This window comes from Pongo abelii, chromosome 7 (assembly GCF_028885655.2).
Source record: "Pongo abelii isolate AG06213 chromosome 7, NHGRI_mPonAbe1-v2.0_pri, whole genome shotgun sequence".
Classification (NCBI taxonomy): domain Eukaryota; kingdom Metazoa; phylum Chordata; class Mammalia; order Primates; family Hominidae; genus Pongo; species Pongo abelii.
The window spans coordinates 26301442-26318093 of record NC_071992.2 but is presented as its reverse complement, the minus strand read 5'-3'; the positions used below and the strand labels follow the sequence as shown (position 1 = coordinate 26318093).

Below are 16652 nucleotides of genomic sequence, written 5' to 3'. Positions count from 1 at the left end.
CCTACTACACTCTGATTATAACTTTCACTATTCCTTTGAAACTATTCTTAATAACCCACAAATATTCCCTTAATTGTCAAATACATTGTGAACATATTTTCCTTTCTGGTCATCTTCTCCACGTTTAATGTTGACTATTTTCTGTTTCAAGAAATTTCTTCTTGGTTTCTATTACCCCGTACACTCCTACTAGTTTATTGTGCATTCCCATTATCCCTTAAATGCTGGATGACAAATCTGTTTCACAACAGGGTTTCCATTGATTGATTGATAAAAATTACCCAAAATTCACTGCCTAAAATTCACTGTGGAGAATATTCTGAAGCTATTTTAGGGATCACAAAGATTAGATGCTTTATCAATCAGTGAGTTTCAATCAGAGGGGAGGGAGGAGGAATGGTTAGGTAGGAGCTTTGCACTTTTATTGTCAAATCTTTATTTAATGATGGGTGTTTCCCAGGATTCAGACATTTGTGTTCTGCTCTTCTTTTTCAACTTGCTAGCTGTCAGTGTTTCATCCATATCCTCACTTCACTTCCCTGCTGAGAATTCCTCACTGTCGTGGAGATATATAAACTTCTCAACAGGTTTCCAAAGACTGTCTTTGGTTTCCTTATTTTATCTGACTGCAGTGCTCAAATTTTCTATCCTTCTCTTGCTTTCTTGCTCTTTTTGTTGTTGTTGTTCCTTGAGACAAGGTCTTGCTCTGTCACCCAGGCTGGAGTGCGGTGGCGTGAACATGGCTCATTGCAGCCTCGACCTCCTGGGCTCAAGTGATCCTCTTGTCTCAGCCTCCCATGTAGTTGGGATCGCAGGTGTACACCACCACACCCAGCTATTTTTTTTTTTATTTTCTTTTTGTCATGATGGGGTCTTGCTGTGTTGTCCAGGCTGGTCTCAAACTCCTGGTCTCAAGCAGTCCTCCCACCTTGGCTTCTCAAAGTGCTGGGATTACAGGTGTGAGCCACTGCACCTGACCTCTGCTGCTCTTTTTATTTGGCTATCATATATATCATCAATACTCAGAACCTAGCATATTGAATGCTCATTAACTATTTGTCTAATGAAAATGGATGATTTACTATATGAACTTCTCTAAATAAAGAAACCCTTAAATATTTTAAGATACTATTAAAGCAGCATGTGCAAGAGCTATACACTAAAGCCCAGTTTAATGCAACTAAAATCACACCAAGCAACCTTTCACCTAGTATATGAATAAAAATTTTAATAACCTGTTCTTAGTCTTTAATAACACATATATTATTATTAAGAGCCAAGAGTCTCTTAGCATTCTTTATAAAATTTCTCAGCAACATGCCAGTGTAAGCCTATCTGTTTAGTGCTTAGAACTTACTAATTTTGATTTAAAATTTTGTTCATAGGTTAATTATAGTTTCTTGTATCTTTAATGTGTAAAAAATATTACATCTTTTCAATTAAGATGGGTCTTACCTTTTTTATTACATTGGCTGGGAATTTCAGTAAAAATGTTGAAAGAAATCTGGTGACAATGAACAAATGTACCTTATTCCCAATTTTGGAGGAAAACTGCCAACATTTTATTAATAAGTTTAATGTTTATACTGAGTAGGAGTTTGGTAAATATACTTTATTTTCTTCCACTTTTTATATCCTAAGAGTTTTATTATGAATGAGTGTTGAATTATATGTATGTGTATACATACACAAATATATACTATATGTATAAATTTGAGATATTTGAAATTATCACTTTTTAAAAATCTATTCATGTCAAAGCAAAGCAATATTCACATTACTGGAGGAAACCATCACTCTTGTGTAAATTTTTATGGATATATCTTGGCTTGGGTTTGCAAATATTTTTTGGACATTTGAAGTTGCATTTATAAGTGAAATTAGCTTATAATTTTACTTTCTCATAAGATCATGTCTAGATCTGTTACCAATATTATCAGTTGTCATAGATTGTTATTGTAATGACTCAAGGAATCACTCTTACAGGTATCTATATCTTTTTATAAGTTTCCTCCAACGTTGATTCTAGGCTTGGACATATGACTTACTTTGGTTGAGGCATGAAAACATGTACAAACAGAAGCTTGAAAAGCTCTTGCACATTGGAGCCTCACCTCTCTTTTGGTGTTTTGTTTCCCAGCTATGATGCAAGAAAGCACAACTAGCTAGCCTATTGGAGATGCATGGCCAGCTGAAACCCAATATCACGTACCAGGCAAATGACTGAGGCCATCTTAGACTAGCCAGCCATGGGAGCCAATAGATTACTTCAGCCGCATGAGTCATTGATTACCCACCAGGTTTTGAGTAGTTGATTACACAGTGGTAGATAAATAATACAAAGGTTATAATAACCTTATACAATGTGGGATTTTTTCCTCTTTTCCTATTCTGTGGAACAGTTTGTAAAAGATAAGGTTATTTATCTTTGTTAAACAAAGGTTGTTTGTTTGTAACATACTTTGGTAAAATTTGTTACTAAACGAATCTGAGGCTCCTGGTGTCTTCATTTGTTGATAGGTTGTGGACTACTTATGTAATTTTTCAAATCTGCTGTAAATCTTTTTGGCTTTTCCTATTGTTGAGTCAGCTTGATAACATTTTACTACATTCTTCTGTTTATAAATTTATTGGCACATAGTTCTTCATATATTTTTAATAAGGTGTAACCTTAATTTTATTTATGTTTTATCTTCTAATTTTACATATATTTCTATATTTTTTTAATCAGCATTATCAGAAGCTTGTCTATTTCATTAACATTTTCAAAGAACGAGTACTTAGCTCTGTTGAACTACTCCATTGTGGTATTTTTTGTTTTGCTTGGTGGTTTTATTGGTTTTTCTCATTGCTAAAATTACTTTCTTCTTTATACCTTCTTTGGATTTATACTGTTTTGTTTTCTAATCTCTCTAGTTGGACTCTTAGTCCATTTATTTTCTTTCTTTTTTCTTAATAAAACTGTTTAAATTGACAAATGTCTTTCTAAATACTGGTATGCTGCCTGTATCTAATAAATTTTACTTTACTATTTTTTATGGTCAGTTATAAGTAGTCCATAATTTCAGATTTGATTTTTTAGACAATTAATATTTGGAAATATATTGTACTTTCAGTTTCCAAATCAATAGTCTTTTAGTGGTTTAATTTAACAATTTCTGTTATAACTTTTAATTGGGTTGTGGTAAAAAAGGAAACAGTGATCTTATGATATCTCTTTGCTATTTCTGTGTATTGTCTTTGTGGCCAGATACCCACTTAATTTTTTCAAATATGTTATTTGTACATGAAAAAAATACATATTCTTTTTTAAAAATGCAAGGTAGTGTATCAGTTGGTTAGATCAAACTTACATTTCTGTGGTTCAAATCTTGGCAATTTTTGCTGAAGCTTTTCCTCTTGACCTAACATTTTCTGATGGAGAAGAGCTAAAAAATACCCTACTTTCTCTGGCAACCATGTTATTTTCTTGTTATCTTTTTATACTTTGTTGTTAGGTGTTTTCATATTTTGTATCCTTTTGGTGCTCTTTTTCTGATTAATTCCCCAATTTATCTCAAATAACTTTTTAAATCATAAATTCTCTTTTATATACTATTAAAATCATAAGATATATTTTTGGAGAGAAGAAACTAGTTTTGAGATTTTTTAAGTCTCTTCAGAAGTTTAGGTGTATTTCTTATAAGTCCTTTTTCTATATTCAATCTGAGACTTTCTAACTTCTAACAGGCAGATGTAATTGCTATATTTACTCTAATTTCTGACACATTTGGAATTACTTTCACATTTTTTTTCTGTTTTTGTATTTACTATTCTGTGTGTATGTATATATGTAATATAGTTGTACATTGCTTGACAATAGGAATATATTCTGAGAAATGAATTCTTAGTTGATTTCATCTTTGTGCAAACATCATAAAGCATACGTACACAAACCTAAATGTTATAACCTATAACACAGTTAAACCATATGGTATAGCCTATTGTTCCTAGGCTGCAAACCTGTAGAGCATGTTACTATACTGAATATTGTAGGCAATTGTAACATAATGCTTTTTGTGTATGTAAACATAGAAAAAGTACAATAAAAAATGGTATAAATGACACACACACACAAAAAAAAAACCTGGTACACTTCCTTAGGGAGCTTACCATGAATGGAGTTTGTAGGCCTGGAGGTTTCTCTGGACGAATCAATGAATGAATGGCGAGTGAATGTAAAGGCCTAGGACCTTACTGTACCCTATGGTGGACTTTGTAAACACTCTATATTTGGCTACACTGTATTTATGCAAGTATATTTTTATTTATTTAATAATAAATTAACCTTAGCATACTGTAACACTTTTACTTTATAAACTTTAAAAATTTTTAAACTTTTGATTTTTTTAGACAACAGTTTAAAATCAAACACATTATATAGCTGTACAAAAATATTTTTTCTTTATATCTATATTCTGCAAGCTTTTTTTCTTTTTTATTTATTTTTACTTTTCAAACTTTTTTTGTTAAAAGCTAAGACACAAACCACACACATTAGCCTAAACCTACACAAAATCAGGATCATCACTATCATTGTCTTCACCTCCATATCTTGTCCCACTGAAGGTCTTTAGGGGAAATTACATACATACAGCTGCCGTCTCCTATGATAGCAGTGCCTTCTTCTGGAATACGTCCTGAAAGACTCTCCTAAGCTATTTTACAGTTAACTTTTTAAATATATCAATAAGAGTGCACTATAAAATAACAATAAAAAGTATAATATAGTGAATACATAAACCAGTAACATGGTTGTTTTTTATTATTATCAAGTATTGTGTACTGTACATAATTGTATGTGCTATACTTTCATACAACTGGCAATGCAGTAAGTGTGTTGACACCAGCATCACCACAGACACATGAGTGAAGCATTGTGCTGTAATGTTATGATGGCTACGATGTCACTAGGCTACAGGAATTTTTCTGCTTTGTTATCATCTAATGGGACCACTTTCATATATGTGGTCTATTGTTGACCAAAAGATTGTTATGTGGTACATGACTGTAGGTGTATGTGTGCATGTGTGTATTTTCTTTGAGGCTTTCTGTTGGATTGGTCTTTTTTTAAAAATTTTCACATCCATCTCTTTCCCTCTACTCTTTTGGGATATTTACATTCTAATTGCTAGGTTCATAGTGATTACAATTACAGTTTTAACACTCATACTTTACTTACCAAGTGTAAAATTGTGACTACCTTTACATTCCTAATCTAAAATTCCATAGAACATTTTAAGTATGATTTCTCTCTCCCAATATATTATCCTTGCCTGATATTTTAGTACTCATTTTAAATTTTATAACATTTTGCATTAGCTGTTTGAACTTACTGTCCTAGAAACTGTATCTTCTGTTGTTTAAAACGTATGCTCTGTTTGTGATTTACGTATAGGCAATCTGTCTCTTTCTTACAGTTGATTTTAAAAGATCTTTTCTTTGTCTTTGATATTCAGAAATTTTTCTACAGTGTTATCTGATTTGCTTATTCCTTTCCTTCTGGAAAATTCTCAAGAATTGTCTCTCATTTGTCGTCTGTCATCCAATCATTCCCATTCACTCTTTATAAACTTTATATTCTGAATTAATGTCTCTTATGTTCTCTTTTACAGTTTCCAACTTTTTATTTCTCTGGAGAAATGGTAGTTTCTGTATATCCTCCATTCTCCAGTTCACTAATTCTTTCTTCACATGTGTCTAATCTTCTGTTGAAGTTTTTCAAGGGTATATACATTTTCCTTTCATAAATGTTAAAACAGGTAGTTTTTCAAGTATGCCTGCTGTTTTGTCCAGTCTTTTCTAGTTACTTCAGTGTCATTTTAATTCATCTTTACGTCTTTAATAACTTTAAACATATAATTTAATGTCACAGCATAGTCTGAAATATCATTGGATGGTTTACAGTTCCTGGTGAGCTTATTTTCCTTTTTTTTCAGTTGATTGACTCTTCCTCATGTGGTTCATTTTATCTTGGATTATTGAAGAGTCATGTTAGGGCATTTTTGACTTGACTTCCAGCAGTTTAGCAGTTCTCTAATAAGTTTTTATATTAAAAAATTTGCTTGGCAATGCTGCATCTGAAGAAATATATAATTTCATGTCCCACATCTGTGCATAACACAAACAGGAGATTTGTTTTCCCATGTGTAACATTTTACCTACTCATGGCTACAGGCAGACAGAAAATTTCCCTTATCTCTTGCAGTTTCTGTGGAGAATTTCTAGTTCCTTTTCTGAGATGGGCAGCCCTTTATGGCTCTGAGAATGATGCAGAGGTCTCATTTCCAAATTTCAGTATTTTGCTTCTCAGGGGTTTACATTCAATCACATTACAATTGCCTCTTTTTGTATTCTATATAGCGGGGTCACCAAACCTTTAAATTTTACTCACTGTTCTGATAGAGATTTTCTTCTTCATTTTTAGTACTTGGAGATTTTCCACTTTTTCCTTTGAGCTTAACAGTAGGTTGCTAAAATATTTTCAACTTTTTGTATGTCATTCAGCATTTCCATATGATCTTAATGGGGAGGGGTGTTCTATTTTGGGTCAGTCTGCTATTGTGGCAAGGACCCCATAATCTCTTATGTATGTCTGTTTTGGGAAGCTAAAAATAGGACTTTGAGCCTAGAGTAGAACTCTGATTAGAATACCTTCTTCTCTGTGCTAGAATGATAACTACAAGTTCCACAAGGAAGAATAAAGAGAGAAATGTTCTATTGAAAACTTACCACAGTATCATCAGCAACAATGAACAATTCAATATACTTTTCATCATGGATTTCCTGTAAATGTAGGGAAAATTCAGTTGAAGTATAGTTAACACTTTTTATCTTAACCCTTTAAGTTGGAAAAAACATCCTAGTATTATCAAGGTAAGAAATGTTGATACAAAATGGGGAGGCATATGAATATATAAAAATTATACAAATTTATCTAAATGAGATCTATATGATTGAACATGGGGTCCTATACATTGGATTTTAGTATTTTCTATTTGTTCTTTTTTTCTTTTCTTTTTTAAATTTAATTAAATTTTTTAATTTCCAGGGTACATGTGCAGGATTGGTGGGTTTGTTACATGGGTGAGCACGTGCCATGGTGGTTTGCTGCACCTATCAACCCATCACCTAGGTATTAAGCCCAGCATGCATTAGCTTTTTCCTAATGCTTTGTTTAGGCTTTCAGGTCAAATAAGTGTTGTAAATAATCATAAACACATACTTTAACATTCAGGTTTTTTCTTTTTTTTTTTTCATTTACTGAGTAAGTGCTTCATTAGTAAGCTCACGCGAAAAACATCCATCTGTAACTGAGAGTTAAAACATAAGATGGACCAATAAGACTGACTGCATTTCTTATACTCCTTCCCCTGCCTCCCAACTTTCTAATTTTCAGTAGTCTCAATTCCAAACAAACATGTATAAATTTTGCTAATCATAGATCTTTTATTTTTTTATTTATTTTTATTTATTTTTCTTTTGAGACAGAGTCTCACTCTGTCACCCAGAGTGGAGTGCAGTGGTGCAATCTTGGCTCACCGCAACCTCCACCTCCTGGGTTCAAGGTATTCTTCTGCCTCAGCCTCCAAAGTAGCTGGGATTACAGGCGCACACCACTACTGCCTGGCCAATTTTTTTGTATTTTTAGTAGAGACGGGGTTTCACCATGTTGGTCAGGCTGGTCTTGAATTCTGACCTCAGATGATCGGCCCGCCTCAGCCTCCCAAAGTGCTGGGATTACAGGCATGAGCCACCACGCCTGGCCAATCTTTTATGTCTATAAAATACCAATACCAGGAAATTCTTCTAAGTATTCAGCTTTCAGTGTGCATGCGCTGAGGTATGTACATATTCTCTGAGGACAAACCAGAGGTAAATTGTTCAAAGATTTGGCTAAATCTTTTTCTATGGACTAAGTAATCATTTATTTGTTGATTTATTCAATCAGGAAACTTCCATTAGGCATACAGTATGTGTCAGACACTATACAAATCATGGACATATGAAGAAGAAAAACAACCGTGTGGCTTACAGGCTAACATCCACTGGGAATTTAAGGGGATATGGATTCGTAGTATAAAAAAGCCTAAAGCTCCAAGGACTACTTTTATACAACCATCCCACCAAAAACTGAACTTGTTTTATCTTTAATCGTCCTTAACCATTAAAACATTTGAATGATAAAAAGGGGAGAACATAGCTTGTCATCAATAACTCTGCAAAAAAAAAAAAAAAAATGGCAGGGAAGACAAGGAAAGACACTATCTCTAGATTAGGTTTTAGGATATTGAAAATTTCATTATTTCCAGCTACTCATAGCCCCAATGTTATCAATCTATACATAGAATTGTAGAATCATCCTTTCTTGAAACTGATGAAACAAACTGAGATTTACTCTATGAAACAAACACTTTTTACATAGACAAGAAAAACAAAAGTTTTCCAATTTCAAATATCAGATGAAGTGCCAGACTCAAAGTAGCACATGTATTTCGCTAGCTGGACTCATACTTTCTCCCTAGACATCATCAAGAAAATAAAAGGTGTTTCATTTGGGGTAAAGATAACTTAATAATAAAGTACTCACTTTCATTTTGGAGTCTTCTTCAGATTCATTATCCCCTGGAACGGTTTTCCTGGTAAAATTAAGCTCTGTACAGGAATAATTGGCAACATACGGCACCCTCAGGTTATATTTGAACACCAAATGTTCTCCCTCATCTGAGTATTTCACTGGTTCAATGAGGTATCTTTGGTCATTTATTCTGAAGAATCCCCTGTAGAAATTGGGAACACAATGTGTATTCAAGGTCTATAATTACTCTATTTCATTGTACTGACTTTGTCTTTTCAAGAAAGAGAAACCACAAAGCCAGTGCTTCATGAACATGTAGGAGGGTGCTTTCAGTGGTAAGGAAATGTGATGATATGCGGCCTTTGACTGAATCAATACTTTTTTCTACGAGTCAGCTTACTAGATTTTCAGAAGTTTCATAGTCCTATATCTGCTTTGAGTACAGGTAGAGTAGCAAGTCCCACTGGTGGTTGTGGACCGCTGTCAAGTCTTAAGAGTTATTGCAAAAATTATGGGAGTTTCTATGTCTATCATGACATGGAATATATATGAAAGTAAATATATGAAAGTAAAAATACTAATATGTGGTAACTGTGTCATTAAAGGGTTCTTATTCTTGAAAATACTAAGAACTAGTTAAGTAAATTTCCTGTAATTAAAGACAGAACTTCTTTGTTCTTCTCCTCTTTACCTCTCCACATCATCTTTGTTTGTCCATGAGCCTATGATCTATAGAGAACTACAGGCTTTACTTCTGAATTTTTACTTTCAAGAGGCTGCAAACACAGCTCGATTTCAAACACCGCATGTTCTCACTCATAGATGAGAATTGAACAATGAGAACACATGGACACAGGAAGGGGGACATCACACTCTGGGGACTGTTGTGGGGTGGGGGGAGGGGGGAGGGATAGCATTAAGAGATATACCTAATGCTAAATGACGAGTTAATGGGTGCAGCACACCAGCATGGCACATGTATACATATGTAACTAACGTGCACATTGTGCACATGTACCCTAAAACTTTAAGTATAATAATTATATATATATATATATATATATATATATATATATATATATATATACACACACACACTCAAAAAAAAAAAAAAAAAAAAAAGCTTAATGAGTCAAGCCTTATGGCATAATGGGAGTTCACAAAACTAGCATTCAAAAGACCTGGGTTTTGGACTCAATTTTACCACTAGCAAATGGAATATTCAGGAGAAAATTTCTAATTTCAGTCAGTATCCTGATCTATAAGATGAGAGGCCAGACTAAATGATTTTCAGTAATCTGCCAAATACGAATCCCTTATTCATATACTGCAAAGCTTGTCTTGTTCAGGACTATGCATTAGACATCTCTTTGTCAAAAAGTAAATCATAGGCTACAGCTGAGACTGCTAAAAATGCACAGCAGCTTTTTTCTCATTGATTTTTCTATATACCAGGAGTGATAAAACAAAATCAACAAAGTTAATTTCTTTGAAAATCCATAGGAAAACTCATAAAGGAAAAAGAAAGATATTCTGCGTTACCTTAGACCATTACACGTACTGATACTGGCAGCTGAATCATATTCATGTACTATGGATCCTTGGTAAAAACAGTGATCCTAAAATAGAAGAAGACTCTATTACTATACGTATAAATATTGATTTTATATAGATACTAATATCTAAATATTTTCTGTTCAGAATATATCAATGTTTTATTTTGACAAATTGCATTGATATTTGTTCTGCATTCACTCATTAAATTCTTTCATTTGGAAATATTTGAGCCTGCTTCAGAGACATTTTACCTTAATTATGTGATTATTTTGTGTAAAGCAAAGTATAGATTCTTCCTCTACAGATTTAATAGTCTGTTAATGATGACAGTAGTTTTAGAATTGTGACCTTTTCCTTAGAAATATTACTTTTTAATCCACCCTAAAATTTTTACGAAACTAGCCTTTCTCTCCGGCCTCTCTGTTTCAATCAAGTTGATGTCTTTATCACTCCCTACTTGATGCTCTGCCCATGGTAGTCCACTCAGGTAATTATTTTTCCCATCATTGCCATGTGTTAAAATCCTCCCTACGGATGACACTTTCTGTGGTCTTCCAGGGACCTCACACCCTCACAAATAACCCACCCCCTGCATAAAAGAATGTTACCCAGTCTTCCTCTTGTCCTATTTTGAAGATTGCATAAAGACTTAGCTCTCATAGAAGTTGACATTTGCTGCTGGGTGCGGTAGATTACGCCTGTCATCTCAGCACTTTGGGAGGCCAAGGCGGGTGGATCACAAGGTCAAGAGATCGAGACCATCCTGGACAACATGGTGAAACCCCGCCTCTGCTAAAAATACAAAAAGTAGCCGGACATGGTGGCGTGCACCTGTAGTCACAGCTACTTGGATGGCTGAGGCAGGAGAATTGCTTGAACCTGGGAGGCGGAGGTTGCAGTGAGCTGAGATTGCGCCACTGCGCTCCAGCCTTGCAACAGAGCAAAACCGTTTCAAAACAAAACACGCACAAAAAAGTTGACCATTGCTTTAAATGGAGGAAATACTTTTTTAAATGTATAGGTTTGGTAAAAGTAATGTTCTTGGTAGAAGGTTACAGAGGACATGTTTTGGAAAAAAGCAATGGGGATATAAAAATAAAATCTGTATCTAGATTTTATTAAAATTAATGGAATAATAATAATAAATGAACAAAAATTCATTTGAGGATTGAAGAAAAGACCTTCAACATTGGTGCATCAGAAAAACTGGGCAAGGGGATGAGAATCATATAAGGATCAATTAATGGAGATTTTAAAGTTGTTTCATAGCTTCAGATTTTATCCGTTTAGCTTGATCACAGCCTCATAAGATGCCTTATATTTTTGGTGTCCTGCTTTATCCTCTCCCAGACTTAACACCATACTGAGTGTATAGAAATCAGTTTAGGAAAAGCAAAGATACATTAGCAGTCATTGATTTGCTTGTTAGGCAGTACAAGGTTAGGGTCCACACAATCGTATTTTTATATTATACTTTTTCAGTGAGAGTAATCAATTCAGAACTTATTTCTGATGTAGTACTTTCTGGAGAAGCTTGTACAGCTAAAACAGGGTTTCAAAATCACATCAGGAAATACTACTTTTAGAGAAGAGACACAGTAAAGTTCCATAAGATACCATGATCTGAGGATGTCTGGTGAACGCTTCTCCTTTCATGGAGTAGAATGTTTCACTGTAATTTGAGCCTAAGAATTCCCTGAAAAAGAGGGCAGACAGGTGGTGAGATTTGTTCATTCTAAAAACCTGACAGATAAAACCTATAATGTGATGGAGAAGTGTCCAGTTTGCTTCCAAATCTCAGCAAGATCCTCTTCTGCTAGAAATAGTAAAGCAGAATCAAGCCCACTCATATGAAGAGCCTTTCTACCTAAATATCATGGTTCATAAAGACTGTAGAGAAGCTAGAAAATAGATTCTGGCGGTTTTAACAAAGCAGTATTTTTAAAATAGCTTGGAGAAAATGTTATCTAAGCAAAAATCGGAGACCAAAATTAATGCAAAAAACATGCATTAATATATGTGATGAATATATCTTATATTCATCACATCATAAGATATATGTGGCAAATATGTCTTAATATATATAGTCTTAATAAACAGCTACATATTTAGATAAAAGCAATATGTATTAATTATAATAAAGTCACACTACCCATGCTGTATTTGGAATTGAGCCCAATCTCTCTCCCCCATGGCAAGACCCACCATTGCAGTGGTCTCTATATCTATAGTGATGGGCCTGAATAAAGCCTGCCTTCCGGTGCTTTAACAACTGTCACTGAATAATTTTTTCTTGAACATCTTTTTGGACTACCCATGGCCACTTCTTGATCCCAACCTGAACATAAGAAACTTCTAGAAGTTCTTCAAAACTCAGTGCAAAACACACATCCTGACTCCATCAAGCAGATTTTGAGATCCCTTCCTAAGGTGTATTTCACACTTCCAAAGATGTTCATTTTCATGTTTGTTACATAATAAAAATGTAGCAAACCTTTTCTGTACCGGTGAAGACAATAAGCATTCGAGGCTAGATGGGCCATATATGTGGCTGCTATTACATGTTCTTTGTTTCATTTTTTGTTACTGTTGCTGCTGTTTTTACTCCAAATATTCCAAATTTTGAACATTACTCTTAGATTAAGGGGTATACATTAGTAGAAAACATGCCCAATTTGGTGTACCAATTATCATTTGTTCACCCCGATGTACTTCATGTCAATATTCAAAGGTTACCTGTGAACTACCATAGGAAAGGGGCTTTTCATTTTTATTTATTTGTGTCTTCCGGTTTTTAAGATAGTATTTGTAACATTAGGAGTGGTCAAAAAAATAAATGGTGAACTAATGTTTAAAATGAACTAAATATAGCATTTCATTCCTGCTATGGCTGAATAAGCTACTACCAGACAGACATTCCATGTATAAATATTTAGTTCTGGATAATATATAAAAAGAAAGTACCTAAAGGATCTAGGTACTAAGCAAAAGCAGGCAGACTCTGAAGGGATGTCAGCATCCTGTGGGAAAGGGAAGGAGGCTCAGGGGAGAAGGCACAGCATGAGAAACAGGGAAGAAGGCACAGCATAAGATGAAGTTTCCAGTTTTACAGCATTTAGCCTGAGGTCAGGCTGAAGTCTGCCTTATAGAGGATGGATAAAACTCTGCTAGAAAACCACAGTTGTTCTTATCTGAAAAGCCATATAACAGAGTTTGGAGTAATCATAGTAACAGGAATGTACACAGTAATCATGGAAAAAAATGAGAGAGCGGGGAGAATCCTCAGTTCTATAAACAAACTCAGTCTCAAATTCAGAATTTTCCCTGAACTATGACATGTGAAGGATAGATTAAAAGTAGCCATGCTAAGAATAAAACAACTGAACTAAAATTTGATGCCACCCAAAAGACAGAATTTGCAGTTTAAGTCCAACAAAGTTAATCTCCAAATAAAATGAAAATATGAGAACTCTTCAGCAGAAAGTAACAGAATTTGGAGTCCATTTCACACAACATTCAGATTGTTCAGTTCATAATTCAAATTTACACAATGAAGAAACATAAAACATTGAACTATTGTCAAGAGAAAAGATGATCAGCAGAGGCTTATCTCAAGGTAATCTAGAAGTTGAAATTACAGATAAGACTTTTAAAGCAGCTACTGTAACTATGCTTAGCAAAGTAAAAGAAAGTTATTTGCAATGCATGCAAAAATGTAGAACTGTGGCAGATAAATGGAATTATATTTTTTAAAAACAAATTGAAAATGTTATAGCTAAAAACTACCTAGATAAAAGATTTACTTGATATCCTTAAAATAAGAACAAAACTGATAAAAGACTTGACAAACTCAATGAGAGATCAATAGAAATTATCTAACCTGAAAAAGACAGAAAAAAAAAGAGCTTCAGAGCTATGTAGATTACATCAAAAGACTAACATACTGATAAGTGGAGTGCTGGAAAGTGGAGAAAGGGTATCAGAAAAAAAAATGGAAAAGTAGTAGCAAAAAGTGAACCCAATTTGGAGAAAGACATGAATTATAATTTCAAGACGTTCAGCAAACATCACACAGCATTTATATGAAGAAAGTCACACCTTTGCACATCACTGTCGGATTGCAGAGTATCAGAAATAAAGATAAAATCTCGAAACCAGCAAGAGAAAGACAACATGACACATACTGGGGAACAGAAATTTATACAACTATTAACATTCCATTAGAGACTATGTGAGCCAGAAGAGAGGAGAACATCATCAGTCATCGTCTTTTCTTAAAAAAAATACAGAAAATCGGCTGGGCGTGGTGGCTCAGCCTGTAATCCGAGCACTTTGGGAGGCCGAGGCGGGTGGATCACGAGATCAGGAGATCGAGACCATCCTGGCTAACACGGCGAAACCCTGTCTCCACTAAAAATACCAAAAATTAGCTGGGCGTGGTGGCGGGTGCCTGTGGTCCCAGCTACTCAGGAGGCTGAGGCAGGAGAATGGCATAAACCCTGAAGGTGGAGCTTACAGAAAATTGGTGAACCCAGAATTTTACATGCAACAAAAATAGCCTTCAAGAAGGAAGACAAAATAAAGACTTGAAGATAAAATAAAACTGAAGTGAATTTTTGCCACAGATCTATACTACAAAAATTGGTAAAAGTTCTTTAGTCTGAATGAAATTGTAACACATGAAAAAAACTGAACCTGTAACAAAAAGGGAGAGATAAGAAATGATAAATGAATAAACTAAAACATATTTTCACACACGATACATATAAATGCTTAAAGCCAAAATTACAGTCATGCATCATGGGTTTTATATATATGTATATACACACATACATACATATACATATACGCACACACATATATATGTGTATATATATGTATATATATGGCAACTTTGCACAAATAAGTAGTATCTGTAAATGAACTTATTGCAGTGTTTTTACATTTCACATAAAATCACATGACATTAACTATAACTTAATGATTAATTGTAAATATATGCTGCAATCTCTAAAACGAAAATTAAATCTAATGTAGAGAGTCATTGTTACAAAGATAAGAGATTAATAAGAAGCCAGTGGGGAAAGTGAAAAATAAAGTAAGCCAAAGATCAAAGGAAAAAGGATAGTAACACAGGAGATAAACATAAATGAAATAATTCCAACCATACCGATCATAACATTTAATGTAATGTTAATAGGAATGGTAACATTAACATTAAATGTTAACCTATTAAAAATAACATTAACATTCAATGTTAATGTTAACATTCCTATTAAAAATCAGAGATTATTAGAAGGCATTAAAAATCAGGACCAAACTAATTTCCATCTTACAAAAGACACATTTTAAATGTAAAGACACAGATATGTTGAAAGGAAATGAATAAAAGAATAGTATTTATATAATAAACATAAGAAGGCCGGAATAGCTGTGTTAATATCAGATAACAAACTGCAAAATACACAAATGATTGGCCCAAAGATACGTTTTTAAAAATCAAACAAATCCAAACATTAGTAATTAAATAACATGCTCTAAAATAATTCATGACTCAAAGAAGAAATCCCAGAAGAAATAAAATATTTTGAAATGAATGATAATAAAAAAAATCAAGACTTTTGAGATGTATCTAAATGAAGACTTGAGAGAAATGCTATGACTTCAATATTTTAAATACTTAGAAAATATTAAATATTTCTATAACCAGAGAAAAGCACTCAATAAGAATAATAAAGAAAATAATACAAACGATGAAAGAGATCAGCGAAATAAATAGACAACCAATTACAATTATTCACAAAGCTAAAGAAAAGATCAGGCCAGGCATGATGGCTCACTCTTGTAATCCTGACACTTTGGGAGGCCAAGGCAGGAGAATCGCTTGAGGCCTGGAGTTCGAGGCCAGCCTGGGCAACAAGGTGAAAACCCATCTTTACAAAAAGGTTTTTAAAAAACTAGCCAGGCATGGTGGCGCATGGCTTCAGTCTCAGACACTCAGGAGGATGAGGTGGGAGGATGCGTAGAGACTGGGAGGTTGAGGCTGCAATAGCCATGATTGCACTACTGCACTCCAGCCTGGGAAACACAGTAGGACTCTGCCTCAAAAACTAAAACAAAAAATAAAAATAACTAAATAAATAAAAGGTCGACAATTGATAGTCCCTTTTAGATTGACCATATAAGCAGAACCCAAATTACCAATAATAGAAATTAAAAAAGAGTTATCACTAATTACATTTTTAAAAATTATAAGATAATATGAAACGCTTTATGCCAAAAAAGGGGGCAACTTAAGTGAAATAGATATTTTTCTTGAAAACTATAATTTAAAACTGATGCATGATAAAATAGAAACTTTGAATAACCCCTTATCAATAAACTTGAATTGGTTATAAAACCTCTTTCCTACACATACACACAAATATACTCAAGGTACATGCAGTTTCATTTGTAAATTCTGTCAAACACTTTGAAA

The 16652-nt window shown here is 33.9% G+C and overlaps 1 protein-coding gene across 1 annotated transcript in view; it reads right to left on the bottom strand.

Moving 5' to 3' along the window:
• Positions 1 to 16652, bottom strand: part of ADAM7 (ADAM metallopeptidase domain 7) — a 61739-nt gene that overhangs the window by 33019 nt on the left and 12068 nt on the right. Inside the window, exons 4-7 of the mRNA XM_002818912.4 lie at positions 11792 to 11870; positions 10160 to 10236; positions 8630 to 8819; positions 6772 to 6825 (exon numbers count right to left, since the gene is read on the bottom strand). Coding sequence (XP_002818958.2) covers positions 6772 to 6825; positions 8630 to 8819; positions 10160 to 10236; positions 11792 to 11870 — 400 coding nt within the window. The remainder of the gene's footprint in view (positions 1 to 6771; positions 6826 to 8629; positions 8820 to 10159; positions 10237 to 11791; positions 11871 to 16652) is intronic.